Source organism: Montipora foliosa, chromosome 7 (genome assembly GCF_036669935.1).
Source record: "Montipora foliosa isolate CH-2021 chromosome 7, ASM3666993v2, whole genome shotgun sequence".
In the NCBI taxonomy this organism is placed as follows: Eukaryota; Metazoa; Cnidaria; class Anthozoa; order Scleractinia; family Acroporidae; genus Montipora; species Montipora foliosa.
The window spans coordinates 22,686,446-22,700,404 of record NC_090875.1 but is presented as its reverse complement, the minus strand read 5'-3'; the positions used below and the strand labels follow the sequence as shown (position 1 = coordinate 22,700,404).

General features: G+C 40.6%; 3 protein-coding genes across 3 annotated transcripts in view; 1 reads left to right on the top strand and 2 right to left on the bottom strand.

Annotated features, from left to right (window-relative positions):
- Positions 1–795: 795 nt before the first annotated feature.
- Positions 796–7,999, bottom strand: LOC138011381 (polyglutamine-binding protein 1-like). The gene is made up of 9 exons (XM_068858354.1): positions 7,842–7,999; positions 7,153–7,289; positions 6,076–6,131; positions 5,319–5,377; positions 5,178–5,228; positions 4,395–4,501; positions 4,019–4,067; positions 2,986–3,061; positions 796–1,955 (listed from the first exon to the last, which is right to left on the bottom strand). Exons 1-9 carry the CDS (start codon positions 7,897–7,899, stop codon positions 1,790–1,792), a joined length of 759 nt encoding a protein of 252 aa, XP_068714455.1. The 5' UTR covers positions 7,900–7,999; the 3' UTR covers positions 796–1,789.
- A 29-nt stretch (positions 8,000–8,028) lies between these two features.
- On the top strand, positions 8,029–9,596 carry LOC138011379 (uridine 5'-monophosphate synthase-like). The gene has a single exon (XM_068858351.1). The coding sequence runs from the start codon at positions 8,060–8,062 to the stop codon at positions 9,485–9,487; it is 1,428 nt and encodes a 475-aa protein (XP_068714452.1). The 5' UTR covers positions 8,029–8,059; the 3' UTR covers positions 9,488–9,596.
- A 356-nt stretch (positions 9,597–9,952) lies between these two features.
- The window catches only part of LOC138011377 (F-box and leucine-rich repeat protein 13-like), a 20,058-nt gene continuing 16,051 nt past the window's right edge, over positions 9,953–13,959 (bottom strand). Inside the window, exons 17-23 of the mRNA XM_068858348.1 lie at positions 13,567–13,729; positions 13,152–13,271; positions 12,781–12,991; positions 12,554–12,607; positions 12,075–12,155; positions 11,446–11,528; positions 9,953–10,483 (exon numbers count right to left, since the gene is read on the bottom strand). Of these exons, the coding sequence (XP_068714449.1) occupies positions 10,321–10,483; positions 11,446–11,528; positions 12,075–12,155; positions 12,554–12,607; positions 12,781–12,991; positions 13,152–13,271; positions 13,567–13,729 (875 nt within the window). The 3' untranslated portion in view covers positions 9,953–10,320. The remainder of the gene's footprint in view (positions 10,484–11,445; positions 11,529–12,074; positions 12,156–12,553; positions 12,608–12,780; positions 12,992–13,151; positions 13,272–13,566; positions 13,730–13,959) is intronic.

The following is a 13,959-nucleotide window of genomic DNA, read 5'->3' as shown; positions in this document are numbered from 1 at the left end:
GAAATTTGGTCCTTTGGGAGCAGGAACCAGAGGCACGTAATTCGTGCAGACACCGGTATTCAGGCGTTACGTTTTTCGTGGCCTTACCCAATCTCGACCCCAGAGCTGTTCTCTTGACTGAGGAAGAGAAGAGCTCTGGGGAACCCCAAAACAAAGTGTCTTCTCGTTGGCTTTCATGAAGAACAACCAAAAGCGTCTCACATTCATGTTAGCACGAGGAGTGAGCAGGCGCCGTAAGGTTCCAATTGCCAATTCTGGGAAATTCTATGTTTTCCTACATAGTTTCCCAGAGCCTTATGTCAATCCGAGGCCCTGGTGACGAGAATGGGCCTTAGCGTCGTAGATTCCAAGGCGTCTGGGAAAGAATGTGGCTTTCAATAAAAAGACAGGATAATACAGTACACCTACACCTCTAACAGATATTTTTCAAACAATAAAAAGTTTCTCAGGAAATTTGACTTGACAATTATTTTCTCTGCGTAAACAAACGAAGAAGATGCAACATAAATTGTTGGGGGGGGGGGCGGGGGGGGCATTTTTACTGGAACAATCGCTTTCTATCTAAAATATGCTCCCTTCCAACCTCGTTCCCAGGGTCTCTCTTCTCCAATTTCCCGACTTGTTCAACACAAAATCGCAAAGAGTTCACGTAAAATGTATTCTTATGGCGCTCAAATTGGACTTTTGCGAAATGAAGAAAAATTATTTTCAATAAGAGCTACCCTATTGTAATACTTGCAAAGGAAGAGATATTAGGAGCTGGCTTTGCAGCCATTAAGCAACTGCGACAACAAATTGTAGCAAGTGTCACTCATTTTTTCTTCACGACGTACCGGTCTCATACAGTTACAGCTCAGTATTTTGATAAAAACTGTCAATTTGTGTAATGTGAGATTTTCCTTGTGAAATGACTCAACGGTTACTTTGTCCATTCACCTGAAAAACGACGTATTTCAACTCTTAAAATTGAAAACAACCACACTTTCGCCGTTTTAGCTTACTACCTCGCTCAAGAAAAGGAAGCTTGCTTAATTTAAAAAAAGTACTCTTTTAGCGTTCTAGGTCTTTCACTGCTTGTAACGTTTGTCCGTTTCAATATTCCAAATTTTAGGTTCCAAGAAAAGGATTTCCAAAAATCTTCCCTTCTCTCAGCTTTCTTAAAATTCGACTAATAAATTCAACTTCTGCAAAAATGAGCAAGACGGAAAAACTTCGCATACAAACACTTCATATCATTCGTGTCAGTCTCGGTGTTAGCTCGTTTTCTTGGACTTAATGAATTTGCATATATTCCTAACTGTTGATAGAGAGATTTAGCATCGTGTTTTCGGTGAATTTTTGCGTTTTGCCAAAATTCAAAGAAAAGTGACTAGTTTTAGCTAATTCATTGATTTTTAGTTACAGATAGAGCAGTTTTCAAATGACCGTCGGAAGTAATTACGCGATTGCAATTTCTACGCTTAGTGATTGGTTTAAAAATCTCGCGCCATTTTATCAACCAACGAGAAGGAAAACCTTGGGAAAACCATATCCAATCGCGACTTGCACGCGCGAATTTTCCCGCGCTTTGAGCAAATTACATGGAATTGCTACGAATTTGGATTGGTTCATTGTGCTGTTTGCACCTGCTGTGATTGGTCGAAGTAATTACTTTGGTACTTGCTCTATCATGCAACTTCTCAAAAGAGGGAAAACCTTCACTAAGAGACTTTTCGTACTTTTTAGACAAGCAGTGACCTGCCGTTCGGCAATTCTGGTGAACACGATGCCAAGTCTCTCTAATGTCCCTTTATTCGCCCGTTTCGATCACTGATTTCTGTGCTAGTTGTTGATTTGCCCGCAGGACTGCCCCGGGACTCGGGTAAGGCCTCATTTGGAACAATGGTCCATTCGCTGTGGTGTCCACTCCGGTCTTGGCTTCTCCTTTCTTTAACAGCCCCGTTGTCCATGTTCCTCTGTAAAACAAAGAGAGAAGTTCTCAATCGAGTTCCGTAAAGCCAAAACAAAAGTAATTGCTTTGGACAATCGCAACAGGCACACTTGATCAAATGAGCCAAACGGAACGCAAAGAAAATAAACAGCAACCGCCACTAAAGGCGGGAAAAGCCGAACTCGGGAAAACGCGTTCGTGCAAGTCACAATCGGGTTTGTTTTGCCTCCGATTGCCAGAGGATGTCTCGCAAGATTTTCAAGCCAATCACAAATGGTAAAAACGAAATGAGGACAAGTGGTCCAATACGTGAAGGCTCGTTGGGAGGCGAGTATTGACATCCTTGGCCCAAAACCGCTCTTCTCTTTGTCCATCAAGGAAAACACGTCGTGTCGAATTAACAAATAGATTCCATGTTGCCGTTATTCTGTGGTAAGAACAAAAAAGGTGGCACACGAGGCGATAGCCGAGTTTGTCTCTGATGTTCTTACCACATTTTGACGTCTTCTGTGATCTTTTACTGAACAGACGCACGGTAACATGGAAGCTATTTGTTATAAATAATAAAGAATTAAAAGCTCTTGATGATGACGTTGGCTATGAGTCTGTCCTCTGATAGATTAGAGGTGAGAACCAATCACTTATTATACAAAGTACCATCTTTCTTTAATAAGAAATTGGTACAAAAACTTCGCTCCCCGCCTCTTTCTCAAAACAATAGATGGTTTTCACCTGACGTTACAGCAGCCATGTTAGTGTGCAGAACAATACAGAAAAAAGTCTTTTGGAAATTTGACTCTATTATAACGCAAAACATGGGCTATAATTTGCTACTGTTTTGTGTACCAAAATTGCCGTCTCATCAAATGATTGAAAACCATCTACATTTGTATAAGAAGCAAAACCGAAACCAATGACGATTTGCACGCGCGTTTTCCCGCGAAAAATAGCTTTACGTTCTGATTGGCTCATTTGACTGTCCTCGTCTCTTGCAATTGGTTACAGTCTCCTGAAAACCACACACTGATTTTTATTTAAAAAACAAATAATCATACTTTGGAGCATCGGAATATGCTGCTGGGTCCATAGGATCCACTTCCTCCGATTTTCTTCGCTTCTCAGCTCTTATTTCTACAAACAAGAGAGAAAACAAAAACATTCTAAGCCGTTTCGATTTATCTTTTTTTTTGTCGGTTTTAACCACTTGCTCTCTCCGACAGAACAACCACAGTTAAGGACGGTGCCTACTATTGTTGTTGCGCATACGATCTGCACATCTCGAGATACTCGGATTTCCTATCGGTGATGCTTACTAATACAAGGATATTTTTGCGCGCTTTAAAAATATCTGGAGAAAGTAGATCTTAGTAAGTACTCTTGGTATCCAAAAAGAAAATTGGGGCTAACCATGGACTTTTGATAGATAAATAAGCTTCAATTTGAGAAAGAACGCCATACATGGCTTTGTATTTTATAGCTTTTTACAAAAATTATTCATAAATCATCTTTGAAAAATGCGTGGTTACCCCCAATTTTCTTTTTGGATTTCAATAACACTTTTTAAGATCTACATTTCCTGCATAATCATAAACTGGGGCAAAAATATCTTTGAATTAGTAGGCACCGTCCTTAATTCAGTGAGACGGTGCGGCGTGGCCACAGAATGAGTAAATTCAGGGGCAAAGGAAAATATGGAAGTGAAAAGTTACTACTGCGAAAATGTAAAGAGCTGACCTTGGTTGTTCAAAAGGTGGATAGCACTCTCCACTGGATAAATCACTATCCAGCAGATATATTCCAGCAAAACCAATTGAGTTATTCAGTGGATAGCACTATCCACCCTTTGAACAACTAAACCTTAATGAGTGCATGACAAATTGAGGAACTGTAGTTGAATCTACGACAAATGTTTCTATACAAGAATCAACTGAGAATCGTTTGAATTTGAAGATGTGGGAGACAGGGTCGAATGCGTTTGTCTTGAACAGAAGTAGAGATCAGAAGGGAATGGTAGCTTTGATGACGTGAGACAAATGTGAGTTACTGCAAAAATTCTTCATCATTTTAAACCCACTTAGTTTATATTACCTTTGTCTTGCTTTCTTTTTCCTGCGGCTTCTTGTCTTTTTTGCGAACCCTTGAACAATGAATATACTGGTATGTTAAATCAGAAGCTCATCAGCTTGAAGTGTTCAACTCTGGTTCACAGCTGGGGTTTTTTTAAGTTTAAAAATTTCCTTATTTGGACGTAAGGTAGCTTGTGCATTTTCCTGCACGTGCATCTTTAATCTTATTTTTTGTCCATATTTGGCATCCTAAAATCTACAGCTTTGTTCCAAGGAAAAGAGTTGCAAATTACACGCTTCAATGCCATGCGCTTCTGGTTAAATCAAAAAATACGGCGCCCTTATTCAATATACATGCAAGAACTAGATGTTCAGTTGTCCCTGCTTCAATGTCTTACCTTCACAAGACTTGGATGTTTGCCAATACTTAAAACTTGCTCTTTTTCATGTTCTGTATCTACTCCAGGTGGGGCGAGGATTTCTCTGTTGGGCAGCACATCAGATTCTGCAATGAAAATGATCATCCAGTCCAGTTTTGCTCAACTGGCAAAGGGCTGGCACAGTGGTAAGAGCACTTGCCTTACACCAATTTGGCCTGAGTTCAATTCCCAGACTCGGGGACGCATGTGGATTGAGTTTGTTGGTTCTGTACTCTGCTCCGAGAGGTTTTTTTTTTCCGGGTACTCCGATTTCCCTTTTACTCAAAAAACCAAAGTTTGATTTGATTTCAATATATACTGTCCCCAATTAGTACCCCAATGCTAGATTAGACACTTAATAATAATAATAATAATAATAATAATAATAATAATAACTTTATTTCAATGTCAGTCTGAAATAAAGTTATCATCCCATTGACACCTAAGAGTGACACTTACCATAATGGATTTTACTCTGTCTAATGCCAGATGATTTTACTTGTCAATGGGGAGCATCCTAGGGCATTTGAGGTGGGAATGGGTTAAACTCAGTCAAAAACCCCATTAAATAAAATTTACTATCATTATTAAAGCAGGAGAAAACTAGAGGCAACTGGTTGTCTTTTTACAGAATGTCGAAAAGTTCTGAGGAAAAAAATTTTCCTATTAGTGATCAGGTCCAGATTTGAACTCCAAGCAATGCAAATCAATAATTAAAATCTGGTAGAAGTTTGGACAATGAAGAATTTCAATTGCCAGTACCTTTTTTACTGTTGACAACAGATGCTGGAAGTGTTACTTCGGCAGTTGGATCTAAAAAGTAAACATCTGTATTAGTTAACAGAGCGCTAACTGCTAAAACCAGCAATTTTCAAACAAAACAATTTTTTTGCATCTGCTTACCCAATGGATGACGCCAAGATACTTGATTGGTTATTGTGTTCCAATAATAACTGCTTCCACTTTGAAGAAAGGAAAATAGGAGAATAAAGTCTTCCACTACGTTTCATAAAATCCAAAAGCATTTTGAGTTTGTCTGATTCCTTATCAGCCATGGATACGGTCTCCACTCGGGTACAGCTAGGCAGTGCGCACTGACAGGTTTATTACTTTCAAGTACGGGTAACCGTTATTTTTGTCCTTGTAAGTTTTACGATCTCGTGCTATTATGCATTTTCTAGTTACTGACCCATCTTGTAAGTTAGCAAATGTTACCAAAGAGTGAATAAACATATAATAACAATAACAATAACAATAACAATAATTATAATAACAATAATAATAATAAATAATAAATACTATAATTATTATCATTGAATACTTTACAGTTACTTGCTTGGTTTGAAATGAAAATCTACAATCTCCTAAATCAAAATTCCAAGAATGACACCTTACTCAACATTTCACACACGACTGCTTTAATGGGCAAGCTCCCTAATAACAATAAAAATAACAATAATAACTTTCAACGCTAATCGCTGTTGCAAGTACAGCAACGACACAGCTCAAGCATCCCACCCAGGAGTATAATCTACAACCTGACTACTAGGCGACCAGTTTTTGGTTTAATAAAAAGCCGACAAGAGAATTCCGGTTTTTTCTGTCTTGGCTTGTGTGTAATTGATTAATACAAATTTCTACTGGAAAGTTAACCACTTACCTACTAGGATCTGGTACTAGATACCATCCTACTGGTAAAGGTACTGCATTATAATCCTGAAAAAAACAAAATTCTAATTTTTTCTGCTAACTGGTTAGCTCAGTTCTTTGGGCATTATACAACCATGTTGGAAATGTTGTACAGGTAGCTTGGTAATGACACACAAATATTAAATACCCCATCCTCTCTAATAAGGACAAGTCAGATCCCATTCTCTCATGAAAGGGTTGGATCCAGTAGATGCTTGCTGTTCAAAATTAGGGTGATGTAAAACCAGTCCTTTATACAAGGATTGTACAAGCAGATGAGATCAAAATATAATTGAACAGTAGGACCTGCCTACACAAGCTTTAACCCTTTAAGCCCCGATAGTGCCAAATGGCACTTATAGATTTTACTCTGTCTAACGCCAGACGATTTTACTCGTCAATGGGGAACCCCTCGGGGCTTAAAGGGTTAAGCTAACAGCATCAAAAAACTATGTCCCCGTTTAACCCTTTAAGCCCCGATAGTGCCAAATGGCACTTATAGATTTTACTCTGTCTAACGCCAGACGATTTTACTCGTCAATGGGGAACCCCTCGGGGCTTAAAGGGTTAAATGTTGCCCTTACAGTATGTAACTGGATTTAACAACCATTTTATAACCATTACCTTCCTAAGAAAGACAGACTATTTTAATTGTCATTAAGGGGTGATTTTAACCCTTTGACGTCCAAACCGGCCTAAACCGGCCAGTGTTTTACTCTGTCTAACGCCAGACGTTTTTACTCATCAATGGGGAACCCCTGGGAGTAAATGGGTTAATTAACCCTTTTCCTCCTGAAAGTGACAATAAACAGATTTTACTCAGTCTAAGAATGGACAATTCCTTGGTCTCACAGAGGTCACTTGAGATGCTAAATGTGATGTTGTACCTGCATACTGGTATCAGGAAAAGCGTTCTGTGTTATAGGCAATGTGTAACCAGGTAACCTCATTGCCTGATAAAGATCAGCAGTAGCAGTCGAAACATCACCATGAGACAAACAAGAAATGACTGATTGTCTTTGGTTAACATTGGCAAATTATCCCTCACCTTTGGTGGTTGAGGTACAGCATTTTCTCCATATCGCTTCCGACAATATTCCACACATGTGTGATAAGGGTTGACTGTATTGGGACAACCTTTAACTGGTCCATCAACTTTTGGTGATCCATTAAGTTTTTCCTTGTCTACCAACAAAATCAACATGGGCAAAACAAAAACTATATTCATCTGTGTGACTATGAACTGTTAACTAAAACATAAACCACATTATTGCGAGGATGCCAAAAGAGTGACAACTGGTAATTAATTAACATATACAGCTTTAAACGTGTGTAGGTAATCCCACAAGCACCAAATATAGATTTCCATGGCATCTGATTGGATACATGTAGTGTTGAATAAGAATAAATTAAGATTGCGTCCATTTTTTGGAGATCGTTCTTGTTGTGAGACGACTATAAGTTGTAAACATTGTCGGAGTACAGCAGAAGCTTTAATATTGCTAAAGTCTTACTGCTGGAAATTTTTATCACTGAGTAATTAAGAATCTATCACTTGAAAGAGTGTAGCACAATATCCGAGTTTGTTTGTTTCTTTATACTGAATAAAGAAAATATATACCATTTCTAGTGCATAAATAGTCCGTCTAATTGGCAAGCTGCAGCTTGCCAATTATTAACCTCAATAATTTTTTGTGACTGGATTGGACCGAAGAAACACTATTTTAGTAACCTTACCATTCTGTATTATTCCTCTCTTTGCAAGACGCGCTTGAAGTGCTGGAGGTAAAGGCATCGGGGATAAGTTTTTCTCAAAACAACCTGGCACTTTGTTTGTATGGTTTACAACAACTTTCAAACCTTTTCAATATGGCGGTCATACTGAGCCAGCGATACATTTGTCGGTGCGCCATGTATGAGGATCTATTCTTTACTCAGCCACGTGCTAATCAAACATGGCGTCTGAAGAGAAGAGTGAACTGGTGGAAAAGTTGTTCCAGATTGAGGCCATAAAGTTTGGTGATTTTATCCTGAAGAGTGGTATACAGTCCCCAGTTTATGTAGACTTTCGGGTGATCGTTTCACATCCTGAAATAATGAGGCAAGTAAGTGCCATGCTGTGGAATACTGCTTCCGACTCCAAGGCGGATTTTTCTGTCATCTGCGGCGTTCCATATACCGCTTTACCTATTGCTTCGTGCATTTCTGTGACGCACAATATCCCTATGGTAATGAGGAGAAAGGAGGCCAAGGCATATGGAACGAAACGGCTGATAGAAGGGGTGTTTGCGGCAGGAAGCAAATGCTTAGTGATTGAAGATGTCGTGACGAGTGGTTCAAGTGTTTTGGAAACTGTTGAAGCACTTTCCTCAGCGGATCTGCGTGTTACAGACGCAGTAGTGTTGTTAGATCGCTTTCAGGGTGGTAAAGAGATGCTCAAGTACCAAGGGATAAGTCTCCACAGCCTTCTAACGCTTCCAGAAGTAATTGAATTGTTGTGCAGAAAGGGGAAAGTCGATCCAGAAATGGCAGAAAAAGTACGCAAGTTTCTTTCCGCGAATAAGTTCCAGCCTTCGTCTTTGACACGCAAGGAACCGGAAAAACCCGGAAGCAAACTTAGTTTTGAAGAAAGAGCGATAATTGCAACCCATCCGCTCACTAAGAGGTTGTTTCAGATTATTTCAGAGAAGAAATCCAATCTTGCTGTCTCCGTTGACTTCACCACTAGTGGGGAAGTTTTGAGCCTGGTAGAAAAAGTGGGACCTCACGTTTGCATTGTCAAGACGCATGTTGATATTTTGGAAGATTTTACACCATCCTTCACCCAGTCGCTTCAACAGCTCGCAGAAAAACACAACTTTGTCATCTTTGAAGACAGGAAATTTGCTGACATTGGAAACACTGTGAAGAATCAGTTCAGCAAAGGGTTGTATCACATTGCTGATTGGGCTGATCTGGTCAACGCACATGCCATCCCTGGAGATGGAGTTGTTAAGGGCCTTAAAGAGATGGGCACCCCACTTGGCAGAGCATGTCTGTTGATTGCTGAAATGAGCTCAGCAGGAAGCCTAGCCACTGGCGAATACACCACAAGAGTGGTGGAAATGGCCAAGAATCACAAAGACTTTGTTGTAGGCTTTATTAGCCAGTCCTGTTTACTTGATGATCCTCAGTTTGTCCACATGACCCCTGGAGTACAGCTTCGCACAGGAGGTGATGCTCTTGGTCAACAGTACCTCACCCCTACTGAAGTAATCATTAACAAAGGAAGTGATGTTGTAATTGTCGGAAGAGGAATCTATCAGGCTGCAGACCCACTGAAGGCTGCTGTTGACTTCAAGGAAGCAGCATATAATGCATACATGAAAAGAACTAGAAATTGAGAAACTTGTGATGTGATGAAAATTACATACATTGATAATGGTTCAAACACAGGAGTAAAATACCCCATGTTTCAGTTGTTTCAGTAAAGCATTAATAGCACTTCACAAATGGTGCCTATTTAATTTATAGTGATTCATCCGACCCCATTTGTTGTTCAAAGGTTGCACATCTTTATCCAGTGAATATGTCATAATGCTCATTCATAAACAAATCATTATTTCTGTATTACTTCGTAGTGGTGAAGGAGGTGATGTGAAGAGATGAACATTGCGGTTTGAGTTCAACCAGATAGATGGTTTTTCTAGTAAAGAGTGTAGAATTCGTGATTACAGGGAAGTGGAGGGAGCAGCCTGAGTGAGGTGTAAAATAATCAGAAATGGTGAACAGATAGATTATTTTGTCACGACTGAAAAAAATGTCCACAGCCTCTATGTACAAACACAAAAGCCAAGGGCTCTGAGGTGTGTAAACATATCTTTATTTTATAACGTTCTCAAAAATATTTTTTACATGCGACCTGCCTCCGTATAAAATTAACACAATTGTGGCAAGTCAGCTCTTTCTCCTGTTGCCAAAATGAATGTCCACGGGTCAATAAGAGTTTAAAAAATATTCTATTTCACATTTACACCAAATTTGTCCTCTAAAACTGATAAGGTATCATTAACAACTTGTTTCCTCCACTAGCGGGACATCGGACTTTAATCTAAGAATTTTCAGAGCTTAGAAAACGAAATATGTAACTGTTCTCCTTTGCCCGGACGTCATAACGCTACTTCCTAGTTGCAGCCGAATGGGGCAAATCTGAGTCTCTTGTCGGCCAGCTGGTCAATTAGAACCCAAGCAGCGGCGATGGATCGTCAGCATTGTACAGCACATGCTCGCATTTTGTTTGAAGCTTCTGTACCGCTGCTTTGGTGATGTTTCTACAGTAGAGTATAGTTAAAGATGACAGCTTCTTGCAGCCTTTCCTCAAGTATCGCAGTGATTTGTCTCTGAAATTAAAGTCATATTAAAACGTCAAGAAATGACTGTTAACATTGAGAGTAAAAAGTACTTAACGTGACTTCCTTAGTTTTATTAATACGTGGTGGTAATCTGTTTAAAAACCTCGCGCCGCATTTCAACCAATGAGCGATTTGCTTGCACACGTTTTCCCGCGCAAAGCGTCGGCGTTAGATATTTGCCTCGCTCGTTTCGCAGACTGCGTCTGATTTGATCCGCAGAAGTAATCATCTGGTTAAGTTCTACGATACTCTATCAAAGAGAGACGATGTATTTCACTGGACTGTGCAGCAGATTCTTTCTAAAGGAGTCGAAACGACGGATTTCCGATTAGATACGATGCTTATATAATTTACACGACTGTCACACAGAACTCTCCTAAAAGGAATCAAACAGTCGAATTAACATCAATATCTCGTATGAACTATCGCTGAATGACAACAGACTCAAAACGTTGGAACGAACATTCGAGCGATAATCAACCGTCAAACTGCTTGGGCTACACTGACAAACGACGGGATATTCAACAAATACGGAGATTAGGCCAAATGTCTGTGTCAATGAATGTTCAATCAAGTGAAGTTATGATCCTCGCATTTATGAACGCAATTTTAGCAATTGCGCAGAGAACCCTGAAAATTTACCCACCGCCGGGTAGGGTCGTACGTCTTGTTGAACACCATATTTCATTGGCCGTATAGTGTCGTACTTCCTATTGTTTTCTGTGCTAAATCCATTGTAATCTTTGTTCGTTCTATTGTTCTTTTGGCCAATCCTGAAGCCCGTTCACTGAAGACCCGAAAATTCGGGACTTCAACGGGGTTTGAACCCGTGATCTCGCGATGCCAGTGCGACGCTCCCACCGACTGAGCTATAAAGCCACTGATGTTGGGAGCTACTCCGCAATCAAAGTTTCTTGCACTTACTCGGGAAAAACAAAATTCTCACTTACGTGATTTGAATGCAGCCAGAAAGGTCCAGGGATTCAATATAGTGACATACCCCTGATAAATACTGAAGACTTGAATCTGTTAGCTGCAGAGAAACCGCAGAGTGTAAGGTTATTGAATACATATTTTAATTATACAAACGAATGAAATAACCCATTTCCGAGTTGCTGTTTGCCTCAGTTTCAAAGCGAGTCCTGGTGCACAACCATTCATATGGAAACGAGTGGTGTATTTTCATGCGAATCAAACTCATTATAATTTAAACGGTTTGGCACTTAGACTCGTTATAAACCAGAGACAAACAGCAACTCGGATATGGCCTAATATCCGTTTATTTATCTACAGAAAAATAAATGTTGCCTTTTTCTTATATACGAGAACTATGTAAATTGGGCCTACCAACGAATTAGGATGGTGGTTAGACTAGCAATTTACCCGGAAAATCCACATGAAAGCCTGAGCTCCTAGGCTCGATTTCCGTCGCTCACTCGGGGCGATGGGGTGTGGGGGCGGGGGGGGGGGGGGAGATGCGGGCTCATTTCCCCAAACTGCGGCTGGTAATCCAGCTATCCTGCTCCCTGACCAGTAGAGCAACCTTAAAAAGTAATTGACCGCATTCTCAGTTTCTCACCTTATTGCATCCAGCAAGGTTTAAAGTCCGCAGCAATCGACAGCAGAACGCGAGGTTTTTAATGGCATTGTCTGTCAGTCCCTTCAGGAGCAAAAGTTAACAAGTGATCAAGTTTATTATTAAAAATTTAAGATAGTTACCAAATTGTTGAAAAAGAAATATCATCACATTATTTTCCTTAGAAACAAACAGCTATGGGTCTTCATTTGCGTCAATTGTTCCGTGTTCCTTTGCTTCCATATGAAGGATAGTTTGCTTGGATAGTTTTTCAAGGTAAGTCGCAATTACTATGCCTCTCTCCCCAACTCCCTCACCCTTCCGTGATCCATACCAAAACCTAGCCTCCCCTCCCCCCCACTTTCAAACGAACTCCGCGGCCCCTGTGTGTGGAACTCAAACCAAGAATTACGCAATGCACCATTCCCGACTCACGGACGCCAAACAACGAAAACAATAAGAGAAAGCTGTGTTGACTTTACCTTGCATTGAGAGACATTGAAGTTCTCTAGAAGTCTACATTGTTGGCACATTTTCTGAAAAAGAAAAAAAAACCACGGATTAACTCATGCGAGCACAAAACCGACGTCAACGGGTGAAAGAGTTACGCTTCCAGCATCCTCTCCTCAGTCTTTCCGTTGGAAAAAGAAAGACAGAGACTGGTAACTAAATTGGTTAATCACTCGGGTGTTGCATTACTTGACCTCACCTGCAGTCCAAGGTCAGTGATGTTTGGACATTCAGCAAGTGTAATATCACGGAACCTTGGGTTGTTACCCAGAGCCGCCACTCCCTGATCCTGAATATTACACCCTGACAAATCAAGGGACACCAGGGAAGGGAGGGTACCAAGAAGCTCCACACCAGCGTCGGTAACGTGTTCACAGTAACAGAAACTAGCGTAGACGAGGTTATGACACCTGAAAAATAGCGGAGCGGTAAGTCCCAGTAATATTCCTTAGCCACAAGGAGGACCGGATGGTATTACGAAGGAAATATGCGAGCGTGAAGAAACAAGACACGATCGCGCACATTCGTGCAGCTTAGTTTTCTTGTAGAATGTTTGGTCACTGTACCAACCTTTGGGCTATTCTTAGCAAAGTGACGTCACTGACTCGTACACAATTAGTTAAATTGAGTTCTTTTATCTTGGCGCCAGAAGGTCCTTCAACAATCTGCCTCACTCCAGTGTCTTGTATCCTGATAAAAAAAAATATAGTAACTTTTCAGCAAATCATAATTCTAATGTCGCAAAGGGGCATTTCGTTTCGCTTAAACTGATGAGCCTGCTTCTGATTCCGTCCCTTTCTTGACACAAATGTGGAGGGGAAGGGTGGAAGGGAGGGGTAGAGGAGAGGGGTGGGGGAGGAGGGTGAGAGTGTGCATCAATCGAGTCACTTTCCCCTGCAGCACAGCTCTCAAAAAGCCAACCCAGCCGGGGACCAGGTTGCTTAAAAGCTATACTGCCCTTCAGATTAGGATTATTTTCACAAACCTGACACAATCGGCAACGTTCACGACATTGAGATGCTTAAAGGCGGTTAAGGCCTTGAGAGCGAGATCTGTTATTCTCGGACAATCTACGAGGTAAATATGGTCTAACATCGGACAGCTCTTGGATAACACCTTCACTGATGCATCGGTTAGGCGATTGTTTCCTACAATAAAAATGGAGAATATATTGCCTTATTACGACCACGCAGTGACAAAGCAACACTGCTTACAAAGTTACTACAAACGAATTATCGACGTCATCAACAACAGACAAACAAAACACTGATTCACTCTATCACACTACGGCCATACGTAGTCTACGATACACGTACAGACCTTAGACATACAGACGGATCGAAATGCAGCAATCACTGTTTAGTCTTCACGGCCAATT